The 15,939-nt window shown below is 39.8% G+C and overlaps 1 protein-coding gene across 1 annotated transcript in view; it reads left to right on the top strand.

Annotated features, from left to right (window-relative positions):
* Positions 1–5,153, top strand: part of PCMTD1 (protein-L-isoaspartate (D-aspartate) O-methyltransferase domain containing 1) — a 41,609-nt gene extending 36,456 nt beyond the window's left edge. Inside the window, exon 6 of the mRNA XM_066578079.1 lies at positions 1,095–5,153. Within this exon, the coding sequence (XP_066434176.1) occupies positions 1,095–1,462 (368 nt within the window). The 3' untranslated portion in view covers positions 1,463–5,153. The remainder of the gene's footprint in view (positions 1–1,094) is intronic.
* Positions 5,154–15,939: the final 10,786 nt, after the last annotated feature.

Raw genomic sequence — 15,939 nt, 5'->3', positions numbered from 1 at the left:
AACTTTAGGGCTCACTAAAGTAGTATTCTCACATGCTCGCCTAGGAATAAGAAGTAACCATGAATATCCGAGTGGCATGCAAGCAGGTAACCTCACCCAATACCACATGGTTTTTGAGGTTAAGGACCAAGCGCTCCTTTTCGTTTCCTTTATGCTCTCATTTCAAGAAATATTAACATTTTTTTTTTCTTTCCATCAATACAGTTGTATAAGTCTTTTTTTGTTTTTTTGGATGAGTTGTAGTTACTTGAGGAATGGAGTGATGAGGCTGATGTGCGCATCAGCTTCCCGGCGAACTGCGAGTGAGTATGAAAGTCACCTCCCCAGACTCAGTGGACTCTGTCCAATGAGCTCCATAAACCAAAAGTTATGAACTCATAGGACCTGACATGTGTTACTGTTTACTATATGATGGCTGTAAATTACAACTTGTATAAGAACAAAATTTAGTAAATAATTAGTACCAATGTTGAAACGGTGTGGGGGGAATTTAATTAGGTCATAAATGATAAGAAAACAATGTTTTATATTGTGATTTAAGTGAACTATTGGCAAACCCCATCAATGGGGGGAAAGAAAACTGTTCTACTTACAAGGCTGCAGCAGAGACCCCACAATATCAAAAGCTGGCTTTTGAGTAAAGGTGGCCATATGCTTTAGATGGAAATAGGCTCATGGTTGATTGATCGGCTGGTGAGCGATCATTTTCCAGATGCAGCCATACACGTTTTGGTTCAAACTGGCCATTAACACCAGATGAACAATCTTTGTGAGAACGTTCTTTGAAAAAAAGATTGTTCATGTACGGAGGATCCTTTGTAAAAACTAAAGGTCTACCGGCTGAAAGTTTTTAAAATGCGTCCGACATCTTTGTATAGGACAGTGTGTCCGGCTAAAACTTTTGGTTGTTGTTAAGTTCTATCTGAATAACAAATGTTTTGGATGAAATCAACCATTTTCATCAACCTTACTTTAATGTTTATGAGCACCTTTCAGAATAGCCTCCAGAGATATAGCATTTTTTTTCTGTAGAAAGACAGATTTTGTTAACAACTAACTATGCCATTAAATATAGTTTTCTTTTCTTCTTACAGCTGCCTGTACTGTAAGAAGTCTACAGGACTTGGCTCGTATCTATATTCGCCGTACTCTTAGGAACTGCATAAATGATGAGATGCAGGCCAAAGGAATTCCTCCAAAGGCACCCCCAAAGCGGAAAAGGCGGCGCTGCCGTAGGCGCCGCATCAACACCTATGTATTTGTAGGAAATCAGCTAATTCCTCAAGCCTTAGATAGTGATGATGATGAAAAGATTGACGAGGACAGCAAAGAGGAAGAAAAGGATCACAGTGAAGCATTGAAAGCTGAGGAGCCGCCACAGAACCTTCTTCGAGAGCGAATTCTGAGCTTGCCTCTCCCTGAATCTTTAAAGGCATACTTGACCTACTACAGAGAGAAATGATGATGCACTTGAATATTGAACTCTATTGCCTGCTGATATTTCATTTTTTTTTCTTCTTGAAAATGTAGCATTTGTTAATAAACAATATGGCAGTTCTATCTTTCAGCAACAGATCCAGTGGACACCTAACGGTCTTAACTCCAGTCATTGATTTAGTTTCTTTTTTACAAGCTCTATATTTTCTGTACATTTTAAGATAAAGATTTTTAACTGCGACAAGTTAGTGCTTTGTAGTATCGCTTGTTCTTCGAGGAAAGCATTCTTCAGCAGCCTGTGATCTATATACAGGGCACAGCACATTGAATAAAGATTTGAGTGGTCTTTTTAAAAGCTATTTCAATCATTTAAAACACAAGTCACGGTGAAACATTCCATTCTGATTGTTTCATTTTCTTAGTCTTTTCTGTTTTATATATGCCAGTTGAAAAGAGTAAAAAGTGCAATAGTTTAGCAAAGGCGACTTTTTCTAAAAAAAAAATTGAAAGTGTCAAATATGGAAGTTATGTTGCACTTAGAGAAAAATACTGCTTGTTACAATCCTCTTTTAAAGTAATCAAATCTATATGTTTTCTATATTCCCAATGTGTTTTACATACATTCTTTGTTGGCTATCTACAAAAAACCACTGACAAATTTACCAACACATTCATTAGAACTGATTGGTTTTTCCAAAATGAAAAGTCAATATTAAATGTGTTCAATAGAATTATTTTTCTCATCGTGTTTTGGGAAAAAAAAGGTAATTGAAAAGCAACGCTTACATTAACAAACTATGTCATCCAGCTTTCCGATTTGCTGTATTGTGAAGACAGATGCTCTCTTAGAAGAAAATACTTACTGTACAAAGATACATTTGTAGATGGGCTTCTTTAAAGAACTCCTACCGTTTTGTGTCTACAGCCCCCATTCAGGCCTATGTATTTTTTGTGTGCAGACTACAATCTAACTGTGTAGTTTGATTCTGCAGTCCTACTGCTTTTTTTGTTTTGTTTTTGTTCGGCTATTTCTAGATAAAGGGTACCTTTTTACACCGGACAACTGTTGGCCGAATGATCACTTGGAAGAGCAAATTCAAATGATGGTCGTTCAGTGTAAACATGGCTACCAACAGGTTGAGCAGTGATTTAGTTGTTGTCTTGCAGTTTAGCGAAAAGGTCACTGGTTGATCAAAACTCGTCTGGTGTAAAGTCACAGTTGTTTGTATTTGAATGACTTGTAAATGAATTTTTCATGGAGATCCCCACTGTGAAGGATATCTTGGCAAACAACTAACGAACAATCCTGCCTCTGTGTAAAGGTAAACGAACGTCTGTCATTTGTACACTTCAAGGACTTTTTCGAGGGACTGTCTGGATGATAGTTGCTCCGTGTAAAGGTGCCTTGACCTACCAAATAAATATATATGCTTTAGCAAGGGGAAAGGTTATGAAAGCAGCAGGATCAGACTACATATAAGGTTTGTTTTGGAGTCTGTAATCGTAGAGAGACATAGGTTTATATAGGAGTGAGCTGTAAGATATTTGTAGCCATCATCTATTTACAAAAGTGTTTTGTTTTGTTTTGTTTTATTGAGATATTGAAGGGGTTTTCCATACAATAATACTATCCTCGGGATAGGTCGTCAATAGTTTATCAGCTAGGGACTGACAACGGGAGCCCAGTTAGCAGTTTGGCCGGGATCCAGAGCGATGGACCCCAGCTGTTCAACTACTGATGACCGAGCCGAAGGATAGATCACCAATAGTATTTTTGCCTGGAAACCCCGTTTAAAGCCCAATTCAATTGTTTTCATTTATTGTATTGCTGGCTTAGTTCCATGGTGTTTAAGTTCAATTTGTAAAATTTTCACGGTGGCACCTGGAATGTTTGAATGCTTGTACAGTCTAACGTATCTACTTAATCTTGAAATTTAAAGTCTGTCTTGACACATTTTAATACCATTTAATGCCATTTTACAATACTTTAGGCTTACATTGTTGAGTCATTTCCAATGTTAACGTAGTAGTTCCATGGGCGTTTTTCCACTACCTAAAGTTGCTTTACAACCACTCTGTACTTCCTGGTTGCTGCTGACCAGGAACTGTGACTACTCCAACCAATCAGTGGCTGTAGAAGGTCACCTCTGTGGTCCGTGATTGGCTACAGCAGTCACAGATCCTGGTCAGCAGCAACCAGGAAGAACAAAGTGCTGGTGAAGCAATTTTTGGGAGTGGGACAACACTTGACACAACAATTTTGATGCAGTTTTACACCACATGCAACTTCTCCAAGACCATTACATTAGCACCTGTCAGCTGACAAAATACAAGCCAGCTATTGGTCAGAGGAGTTGAAACAGCATGTACAATAACCTGGGGTGTTAGAACAAAATGGAATGACTGGTGTGCATACAATCTGAGATTATGCAATACTGTCGCCTCGTAAATGATGGCAGTCAGAACGCAGATGTCTATTTAGCAGAAAATCAACCAAAAGTGGAGTTAGAACAGTATGGAGCTAAGGCAGCGATATATGCTGGAAAAAGCTTCCGTGTATACTTTAAATTGAGACTGTGACAAATGCCTAACAGTGTCATCCATCACCCATAGGCTATAATGGTATTCGTTTAGTGATTATGTGAAGATTGTTTCAACGGTTTTCCATTAAACGAATGCCATTGTAGCCTATCAGTGATGGATGCCACTGTTAGGCCCTAAAAATAGGAAACACAAATGACCGTAAATGGGCCTTATGCCATTCTATAATATTGCTTCATTGGCTAACATTTATAGTTTCTTTATAAAAGGACTGAATATTGAATTTTCCAAGCAGATAGCATATGGAAAAATTACTGTAAAAAAGTGCATTCATTTGATACAGTTGTACGTAAACAAAATGTTCCTTAAAGTATATTTTTCTGTGGGGCACAATGTGAAACATTCCTTCTAAAATCTCATCACCAGCTATATAAAGAGAACTCCTAGTCCTATATATTTGCACAAGAGCGATATAAATGATGATGGAGAATATTTTGACACTATTACCTGAAGATCACTTTCTTAATTTACAGTAGAAGAGGTCCTATTAATCAATTTGTAGCTTATTTTTGGTTATTACAAGTGTAAATACCCTTTGCTACCAACAACAATGTTGCAAGCTTTGATTAAAATATGTAGCGCAAGTCCCTCTTACAATGGATATTTAAAATGTCGCTTCATTTCCAATTCCTTTTATACTGTGTGATGTATTCTTGCTGAGGTTGACATAGCTGCCCCGAACCTCTATGATTTCCTATTTCTGCATTATACATTTTGTCATATTGATAGGTAATGCCAGACAATTAGGTGTCTTTCTTTTTTTTTTCTTTATTAAGCATTTTCCAAAATCGTAGTGATGTTTCTAACGTGGTTCTCTGGGCCTAATGGACAGCTGAGGTAGTTTCTAAATTGTATCTGTAAAATGCTTTTGTAGAAAGACTGACTGCACTTTCATTTGATTGTATTCTTTGCAAGCGGTTAATATATATATGTTTTCATGACTATTTTTAAATGTTTTGGTTTATATATGTATTTTCATGAAATGCTTGTCTCATCCTTTTCACCCACTTTAAAAATGCATTAACTGAAAATAGAAAAGTAAAAAAGTGGTTATTTGAACATTTTGCATATGCTGTTGATTGGGACATTATTGCAATAAAAAAAAGAAAAACTAATTTGTGCAAATTTTATTGTTTGAGCAAAAGTTTAATGTAATTCATGCCTACCGTATATACCGGCGTATAAGACGACTTTTGAACCCCGAAAAATCTGCTCTGCAGTCGGGGGTCGTCTTATGCGCCGGTAATACAAAAAAAAAAAAAGTGTAAAAAAAAAAAATTTTATTACTCACCTCCCACGGCGTTCTGTCGCGCTCCGGCAGGATGTCGCTCGCTCCGGCAGGCTGTCGCTGGCTCCTCGTCCCCGCCGCAGCATAGCTTTCTGAATGCGGGGCTTGAAATCCCCGCTTCCAGAAAGCTAATACACACGCCGGCAGCCATGACAGCATTGAATGGCTGTGATTGGCTAAAGCACACGTGGCTTCAGCCAATCACACTATTCAATGACATCATTGAATGGCTGTGATTGGCTGAAGGCGCACGTGTTAGCAATCACACCCATTCAATGATGTCATTGAATAGTGTGATTGGCTGAAGCCACGTGTGCTTTAGCCAATCACAGCCATTCAATGATGTCATGGCTGCCGGCGTGTGTATTAGCTTTCTGGAAGCGGGGATTTCAAGCCCCGCATTCAGAAAGCTATGCTGCGGCGGGGACGAGGAGCCAGCGACAGCCTGCCGGAGCGAGCGACATCCTGCCGGAGCGCGACAGGACGCCGTGGGAGGTGAGTAATAAAATTTTTTTTTTTTCTCCACTGAATACCGGCGTATAAGGTGACAGTTGGGGGGTCGTCTTATACGCCCCGTCGCCTTATACGCCGGTATATACGGTACCTATTTATTCCCCTGATGCCTAACAACTCATGCATATGGCCATATTAAAGGTCCAGGGAGATCAGGAAAGGAAAATCTCATAATGAGATACAATCCTGTCCTTGACTCAAAGAATACGGCTTATGCACAAGGCCATAGTGCAACCATGTACATGAAACCTCAGAACTATGCAGATGCAGTACCTAAACAGCTGATTTGTGTCATTACGGGGGTAAATTATAAAGTTTCACCTTTTTTTTACATTATATGGTCATGACTCATGATGACTGCAAGTGACCAAATAAGTCCAACTCTCCGTAACTTGTGTCGTAGTAAACAGTTATGTATGCATAAACTCAACTTTTGCTACAAATTTTATGATCTAGTATAGACTAGATAAAAATAATCTGTCCTATAGTGGTGTTCAGATCTTCTTTAGGTCTTCACATTTACAGATTACAAAGCAACCCAGTTTGCAGTCATGTTTTATGAACTCCCCATTGCTTGCTAATCTACAGACAATAGAGGGGGCAAGTAGAAGAGATTAAGGGTACTTTTTATATAGGACTACTGTTGGGCGCTTAAGCTATCACGTAGAAGTGAATTCCTCACTGAATGGAGACAGAGTGCTGGAGATTTCCTCTGGCCACCTGCCTTCATCACTGTGAACAGATAGCTGTTCATAGATGAATGACTGCCTGCTTCAACGGGCTGACAGTCACTTCGTTTTTAGGTGAGCTAAAAACCAAACCATTCCGACAAGTGAGCGATTTCTAGCTCCGTTGCCCTGCCAGATCCTGTGCTTACACTGTACAAGACTCCCATAATCACTCTTTCGAGGTCTTTTTTTTTTTTTGTCTGTAACCATCCTGATGAGCAGTTTTGCATGGGAATTGTAGACAAAATAGTGGGATAATTTTAAGCATTTAAAAGAAAAATGGAGCAAAGTGCTGTGGGTCAATGAAACCCTTGTTTACAGAAATACCATATACGTTTTAGTTTTGTGCTTGCATGCACTAATCTATCAATAGGAAAGGTGATAAAAGTTTCATCAGTGGGGACTCCCTGCTGGGGCCCCCACGATCAAGAGAACATGGGTCCTGTGTCCCCTTGTGCTCCTCGCTGTATTCAGAAAGTAGCTAGAATGGTGCCATAAATGAGCAATACCTACGCTCCAGATATATTTTAAGGTGGCCAAATTAAGTGTTCATGTTTAAATTTCGAGCTCAAGGAAGCTTACAAAGCTCACAGCAACGAATGTGATTTATAAGTTGTCTGACTTATTAGTGCTGCATCTCAATTTATGGGGTTAAGTAAGACAAGTATATTTTCTATTGTACGTAGTAATCTTTACAGCAATACAGCTGTGACCAATCAGAGGCAGCTCATTCAGCAGGCGGGGATTTTAAATCCCCGGCTGCTGAATACTACTCAGTGCAGTTCAGAAGAACTGCCGGCTAGACGCGGCTGAACTCCGGCTGCAGCGGAAAGGTGAGTATACCTTTTTTTTTTTTTTTTTTTACACATTTTAGGATGATTTTCAGGTAAGGGCTTATATTTTTAAGCCCTTCCCGAAAATTATTCCGCGCGCGCCGGCAGCCCATTGCTTTCAATGGAGCCAGCTGTATTGCCGGCTCCATTGAATTCAATGGACTAACATCGTTCTTCTCTGCCACAGCTGTTACAGCTGTGGCAGAGGAGAACGATCTTTATGCTGACTGTGTGTGTGTGTGTGTGTGTGGGGGGGGGGGGTCTCACTCTTGCCACTATTGTGGCTTTAATAGTGAGACATCGGAGCCCGAAATGCAGCCCTGCATGTTGCTCCTCGCCTGCCCTATCCATTTCTGTGTTTTTTACATGACTTTGGTGATTTGCTAAAATTTTCACAAATGAAAACCTTAGCGGCGCACCAGTCATATACAAAAATGCTCGAGTCTCCCATTGACTTCAATGGGGTTCGTTACTCGAAACGAACTCTCGAGCATCACTGAAAGTTCAACTCGAGTAACGAGCACTCGAGCATTTTGGTGCTCGCTCATCTCTAGTCTCTAGTGATGGCACTTTATTCATGTCAATGGGGCTAACAGAGATAGCCGAACACTTTTCACTCTATTTCCTTCAACCCCATTGACATGAATGGAGCAGCAGCTGTATATCCATGGCCAGTGCTCCATTCAATCTGACGTCATTGCTGGTGGGAAAAGCAAACAACCAAAGATGAGAAGAGGGAAACATGGGACCCCTGTCCTCAGGATTAGTGCAGGTCTCAGAATTTTATCATTTATGTGGTGGATCAGTGATAAAAGTCTACCTTGTTAAGGCCTGTTTAGACACACAGATGATCGCTCAAAAGATGGTTTTTGAGCGATCATTTTGCATAATCTGCTAATTCGTTCTAATGCCTATTAGTACCAATTAGCATCGTGTGATCAGCCAGGAGCTAAATTTATTCAAAAGACTGCCTGCTGTTCTGTGAATAAATTCCTTTTATTCTGCTGGCAGGGCTGACAGCTGAGAACAACTGAAACAATGCAATCAGCTGTTATCAGCAGTCCCTGGGGATTGCACAGCATGTGGTCCGTTTTATCAGCTGTTCTGCTGAACAATGGTTTGCCAACCGAACTGAAAACCATCATTCGGCAGAAAACTGAAAGATGGGCACATTTAGACACAACGATTATTGCTCAAAAGATGGCTTTTGAGCGCTAATCGTTGTGTCTAAATGGGCCTTTACAACCCCTTTAAGGGGAAATTTATTAACCCCCTAAGGACCAAGCTATTTTGTTCCTTAAGCACCAGACACTTTTTAGGGATTTTACCCATGTGGCGGTTTTACTGCTCTATTTTTTTTCCTTTAGGGCGCCCACCCACTGGCGTTTGCGATTTTCGTGCATGAAAAACGCAGCGTTTTCCGCGCGTTTTTTGCGGCATTTTCGCGCCTTTTTCGCGCCTTTTCCGTTAATTTCCATAGATATTCATGGGTGCATTAAGAGAAAAATAAGGACACATATGCAACTGACAGTTCCTATGTTAAAAATTGCAACGGACTGAAAAAAAAAACGCAAGTGGACAGGAACACATTCAATTCTAATTGCTCTTGAGAAAAAACGCAAAACGCAAAGGAAAAAAAAATCGCCAGTGGGTGGGCGCCCTTAGCTACCAAAATTATTTTTGCTGCATTTTTTTTCCGTGACATATAGGACTATTTTTTTTATATCTTTTTCACTGACTTTTTTTCCCGTTTTTTAGTTTTATTGTGGGTAAAAAGCTAAAAAAAATTGTTTTCTTAACATTTATAATTTTTTAAAATTATTTTTATAGTTACACTAAAATAAAGTATGGGAATGGGTTCCTCTATTTGTTTCTGACATTTTGATATATAGTATGTATGGTTTTGGTTTATAGGGCGCATATGGCAACGGTTTTTGTTGGCGTCTGCTTTGCATTATTCTCTTTCTTATGTATGTATTGTTGTTTTATTTTACTCTACTTGTGTATGTAATTGTGTTTTTTACTATCTATGTCCCCCATGATGTTATATAAGACCTCTGGGGGACATTCACATATTTTTTTTTCTTCCTTATTTGACACTTTCCCACTGTAGCTGGGGCGTCCATAGGAGCCCTAGTTACAGGGAAAAGCAACCCCCTGTGGTGACTCACCTGCAGAGCTGCCAGGGTCTAATCTGACCCTCCAGCTCTGCAATAGCAGGGAATCCCGGGAGGTCACATGACCCCCTGAGGCTCCCGTAGTGAAAGAACATCTTACTTTCACTTTCCCCATACGGTGCGCATATTTCTGTTTTCAGCCACACTTAAGCAGCGCTGCTGATTACAGCCACCTGATTGGCTCTTCGGCACCACGTGACTACACAGCGTGCACGCGGATTGCCTTCAGCAGCTGTGCACTACACGCTACAGTTAAGCAGACGTGCACTACACACTACACTTAAGCAGCACGGGGTGAGGTTTAGGGTTAGGTATAGGTTTAGGGTTAGTGTTTAGGGTTAGGTTTAGGGTTTACGGTTAGTTTTAGGGTTAGGTATAGGGTTAGGGTTAGTGTTTAGGGTTAGGTTTAGGGTTGGGCTTAGGATTAGGTTTAGGTAACCTTAACCCTAACCCTAAACCTAACCCCGTGCTGCTTAAGTGTAGTATGTAGTGCACACGGCTGCTGAAGGCAATCCACGTGCATGCTGTGTAGTCACGTGGTGCCGAAGAGCCAATCAGGTGGCTCTAATCAGCAGCGCTGCTTAAGTGCGGCTGAAATCACAAATATGCATACGGTGCTCATTGAGCACTGTATATCGGGGAAGCAGAAGGCAGGAAGGGTTAAAAACCCCTCCTGCCTTCTGCTCCAGGTTATCAGCTGTCACTAACAGCTGATAACTCGTTCCTGCCTCTGATTGATTGCAGAGCCAGGAGACTTAGAGCACCGCTGTAATTTTACTATCGGTGGTGCTCTAAGCCCAGGACCAGCCGCCGTAAATTTACTGTGGCTGGTCCTAAACGGGTTAATAAAGGGACACCAGCATTCTGGCATTAAAAAATTGCAATTTGGCAAAAGTGGCAGCTTGGGCCAAAAATTGCAAATTCTTACTTTTTTAGGCTGGCTCCTTCACTTTTTAAAAAGGTAGCAGAATTTAGTGGTACGGGACATGGCTGCAGGCCGCCTGTTAGGTTTACAATAATTTACACTAGAAATTGGCATAACGTATAGCTGAAAGCTATCTAAGCTTGTAAGTGACATCGTTTTTACAGTCTATGACAATAAACAGAAAAAATAAACATGATGATCAACTAATACCAACCCTGATCAGTGCCGGCGGGAAAGAGAAGATGATGCGCCCATTGGTATCGAGATTAGGTGAGTATCATGTCTATTTTTTTTTTTTTTTTTATATATATCTTGTTTAGTTTTGATGATGGATAATGGTAACACAGGGAGCCTCAATCATAGAGTTACAGCATGATGACATCACATGGATTCGATCACATGATCAGCAACATTGCTGTCTATGGTGAGCAGTAATTATGCATATCTCCAAAGAAGGCAGCACTCTGATGATGAGGACAAAATATATAACTATTGGGTGTGTCCAGGCGTACGCCATCACTCATCCTCTTGTCCCATTTCTCTAATGAGGTTGCTAGGCGGGTAAACTTATTGGGGGACACTGTTTGAGCACATTTACTTTTAAATCGCTGTTTTTCGTAGTAGAAATTGAACATTAGTTGTCTGGACGCCAATCTCAATATTACATTGCCCCTGGTGCGCTATTTAGCATCTGCATCACTATTGAAATAATACTGTGAATTTGTAAGACATAAGTCTTTTTTTTATTTCTATGGACACATATTTTAATATAATATAAATTAGTACTACTGTATATACTCGAGTATAAGCCTGTTTTTTTGTATGTTTTAATAGCCTGTTAATGGAGGTCTGAGTAACTAGTGGGGTTTCTTTTCCATTTAGTTGCTTTATTGGAATCATTTCCTTCCCCAGGCTCTCTCGCCTTTTATTCTTCAATTCCTGTAGTATGTAATTATTTTAGTAGTACAATATTGTAGTAAACTGTCTGCTGGTCTATGACACGCTACATTATTACATTAAACATTACTGTACAGTTGCTCTAAAAACTTCATTATTATGATATGGTGCTTAGTATGTGCTTCTTTAAGATTATAAAGCAGTTCTCAATATTTTTGGGGGAAGGCCGTTGACTCAGAATCTGTACCAATAGGAATGGATTGAGATGTTCGGGCCTCTGGGCAATAAGAGTGTAGTCAAATTGTCAAAATCCATGTCAGAAAAATCCGGTGTGGATTTCAGGGGAAATTTGTACCAGAAATCCACATGTTTAGCCATGGATTTTTGATCCTGAAAATCCTGGCAAAAGAGTTCTACAAAGTCACGCGACCTTGTAGCATCGTGGTGGTTTTATAGCGACACAAAATCACAATTTCGAGAAGACGTGGCGGAGTGAACAGTGGTTGATAGGTGAAGAATTTTTTTTTTTTCTATGCAGCTAGGGCTTATTTTTATACTTTTACAGTAGGATTTCCTATTGTACAAGTCGCATTGCACCACACAAAAACCGAGTTTTTATGCAATGTGATGCAATAGAAAGGAAGGCTCTAAAGGGAAACATGGGCTACAAAACATCGCAAATCGCGGTCATATTTAGCAACCTGCAATTTTTTTTCTCTTGCAATGTAGAAGCCTACAAAACATGGCTAATGTGAAGGAACTCATAGGAAAGCATGGGCTTCACATACATGCGATTTGTAGTGATGTCGTATCACTAGAAAATCGTGCGTTTTTGTCGCCACTGTGAAACCTGCCTATTATCCATGCAGAATTGATGTACAGTGCAGATTACAAATCTACAACATGTAAATTGCTTTCTGTGGATCTTTATTATGGAATTCACTCTTTGCTGGGCATCATTCTGGTACTGAATTTTGCAACAAAAATCACACCATTTGATTCTTTTGGCCATTGTGGACTTTGTGTAGATTCACTGTTTATTGTCCACTGCAGCCATGTGGGAACCTATCCTAAAACCAGGACTGTCTGCACCCTTCTCTCCCGTTTCCAGCAATCCTTCCCTATTACCAGATCTGAAGCAAGAGCAAATGCAGAAGAAGAACTCTTTTTGCTAAACTTACTCTCTGGATGCTTTATAGCGAAGGGTATAAGGAGCCATTAATCTTGAGGAAATATAGATCCCAGCCACAACTTCTCCAAGTCATCTATATATCAATACACATGAATAGGAACTTGACAGATGCCCAATAAACCTCATTATATGTCCATGGGGTCCATTGGTCACTGTTTAAAACTATCTTATGACAGATCTAGCAGAAATGCTGTATGATTATTAAGAAATGCAAAATAAAATCAGAGCTTGCTGGATTTATAGAGGGAAACAAAAGGAGAATAAAAGAGTGATAGTAAATGTCCACGAGTCAGTTTAAAACTACTCCGTGCCAAGAGAATGATTTATGGAGTTCAAAAGAAACTCCCATTTTGTCATTATTATGGATCATACTGTGGAAAGTAAGTTGCTACCACACAGTCAAGCAAAAAAACCTGCATCTAGCAGTTCAGCCTGGCTTACATAGGTTAATCATTAGTGGAATTGTGTTTTATCAATTCTTTTCCATTATCAATTAAGCACCCGACATCATTCTGTGTAAAAAGACCATTAGAAACAAAGGAAACAGAAACATAGAAAACTGATGGCAGAAAAGGCAACATGGTCAATCTAGCCTGCTTAACTCCTTGGATATATTATTTCCTTTTTATTGGGCTGCGAAAATAATTTTTGCTGCATTTTAATTTTTCTGTGACATATGGGAATGTTTTCTAATATCTTTTTTCACTTTTTTTCCAGTTTTTATTATGTGTAATGTATACAACAAGTACAACACCAATTCCACAAATGTTGGGACTATGTGTGAAATGTATATAAATGTAAAGAAAAAAAAGAATGCAATGATTTGAAAATATTATCTAACCATATTTTATTCACAATAGAACATAAATTACATCGCAGAAGTTGAAAGGGAGATATCTCATTTCTAAAAAAAATAACATTTAGAAATTGATGGCAGCATCACATCTCAAAAACGTTCAAACAGGGGCAGCGCTCCAAAGCAAATGAAACCAGTAATGGGATAATCCAAAGCAGACCGTAATCCACAACCGAGTTGAGAGCAGTTAGCCAAAACACCAGACAGTGTGTGAAGCGATCTAGGGTGTCATGTGAAAAAAACAAAGAGAAAATAGGCTCTGCTCAGTGTGTGCAATGGGAATGACTTGTAACAGAAAAAGACATCTCTGCCATATCCACAAGGTGTTATAGAAATATCTCACTTACCCAGATGGGAGGACTCCTCCATGAATCCCCCCCTATGGTGATGGGGATCTACTATGTCCCATGATGGTGTATAAAAAAAGCATCTTAGAGAGGCAGAGTCTCTCAGAAGCAAATATGATCAGAGGTTCATCAATCTGTGACAAACTATGTCTAAAAGTGGTGGAACAATTTCAGAAAAATGTTCCAGAACCTAAAATTGTGAAGACTTTGAATATCTTACCATTTACAGTACATAATATGAACAAAACAAATTAGAGAATCTGGACAAATTCATGTGCCAAAGGGACAACGCCAATGGTCAATATTGGATGCTTAAGATCCATGGGCCCTCAGGTGTCACTGCATTAAAAACAGGCATGGTTCTGTAATGCAAATACTTCCAGAAGTCATCTGTGAAAACACTGTGCAATCCACCAATGTAAGTTAAAGCTGTGTCATGCAAAGAAGCCGTCATACATTAACACAATCCAGAAAGGCTGATGTCTTCTCCGGGCCAAAGCTAATTTAAAATGGACTGAGGCAAAATGGGAAACTGTTGTGTGGTCAGATGAATCAAAATTTGAAATTCTTTTGAAAACCACGGACATCGTGTCTTGCGGACTCAAGCTGGATGGTCCCTCTCCCCTTATCAGCACAGAGTTCAAAAGCCTGCATCTCTCATGGTATGGGGTTGCATTAGTGCCTATGGCATGGACAGCTTACAGATCTTGAAAGGCACTATCAATGCTGAGCAGTATACAGAGGTTTTAGCACAACATATGCTCTCATCCAGACAGCATCTCTTTCAGGGAAAGCCTTGCATATGTCAGCCAGACAATGTTAAACCATATACTGCTGCATCCATCACAACTGCATGACTTCGCAGAAGAAGAGTCCGGGTGCTAAACTGGCCATCTTGCAGGCCAGACCTTTCATCAATAGAAAACATTTGACGCATTATGAAATAAAAATCCTGCAAAGACGACCCAGGACTGCTGAGCAGCTAGAATCCTACATCAGACAAAAATGGGACAATATTCCTCTCCCAGAACTCCAGCAATTGGACTCCTCACTTCCCAGATGTATAGACTGTTGTAATAAGAAGATGGGATGCTACACAATGATAGACATGGCCCTGGACCAACTTTTTTGAGATGTGTTGCTGCCATCAATTTCTAAATTAGTTAATTTTTTAAAATGAAATTGGAAAATGTCTCACTTTCCCTTTTTTGATGTGTTGTATGTAGAGTTGAGCGAACATACTCTGCCGAGCTTGATGCTTGTTCGAGTACTAGCGTACTCGATGGTGCACATTACTCGAATGAGCATGAAGCTCTGTTTGACCCCGCCCCAGTTTTTGGCTCCTCCCTGCCGCGACGCAGCACACGTCATTGGCAAATTTTTTGTCTGGCAGGCGGGGGGGGGGGGGGGGCAGAGAAGGAGAAGGAGAAGAATGAGTTCAACGGTTTTGTTTCAGCTGTCTTGATTTATTATTTGCATAGGCTCAGGTTGCAGGGCAGCTATGGAAACAGTTTAGGTTGACGTGGGTGGCGGGTTATTTTCTTTTTTGTCATGAGCTGCAGGCTAACTACATGCACACCAATGTTCAGCCACTGCAGTATGACTATTACTGTGCATAGATGAAGAGCTGCCAATCATTGGCTGGAGGATGGGGTGGGTGTGGCTAACCTGCAGCTTATGAATATGCCAAATTAGTTCTGTGTCTGGCTGCTGCTAATAAAATGCAAGTATCTCTAAAACTATTGTACAGATACACACAGCAGAAAAATGGTGACAGAGTCTCTTTTTAAGTTTTGCATTTCAGTTAGAGTTAAAGCCATAACAGTATACATATGTACCACTAGATGGCAATATTACACTATTCACATTTTTACGTATAATTGCCTGATACTGTTGCATAGCTCCTTTTTTGACATATACTTTTTTTTCTTTGGTGTTCGGTAACAGAATGGGTTTGGTCGTCATCAACATTTTTACTGAAAAAAGGAATTGTATACAAAATAAATAAATAATATTTCTGAATTTTAAGGATGGATGGATAGAGGGATAGATAGATAGATGGAATCTCTTATATCATAAAATCATTGTCTATATAAGCTTCATCAAGGCAATGAGTGTAGTTGGTTGTTCCTGATCTTTACAACT

This window comes from Eleutherodactylus coqui, chromosome 9 (genome assembly GCF_035609145.1).
Source record: "Eleutherodactylus coqui strain aEleCoq1 chromosome 9, aEleCoq1.hap1, whole genome shotgun sequence".
In the NCBI taxonomy this organism is placed as follows: Eukaryota; Metazoa; Chordata; class Amphibia; order Anura; family Eleutherodactylidae; genus Eleutherodactylus; species Eleutherodactylus coqui.
The sequence above is the reverse complement of the archived record's forward strand: the minus strand, read 5'-3'. Positions and strand labels throughout refer to the sequence as shown.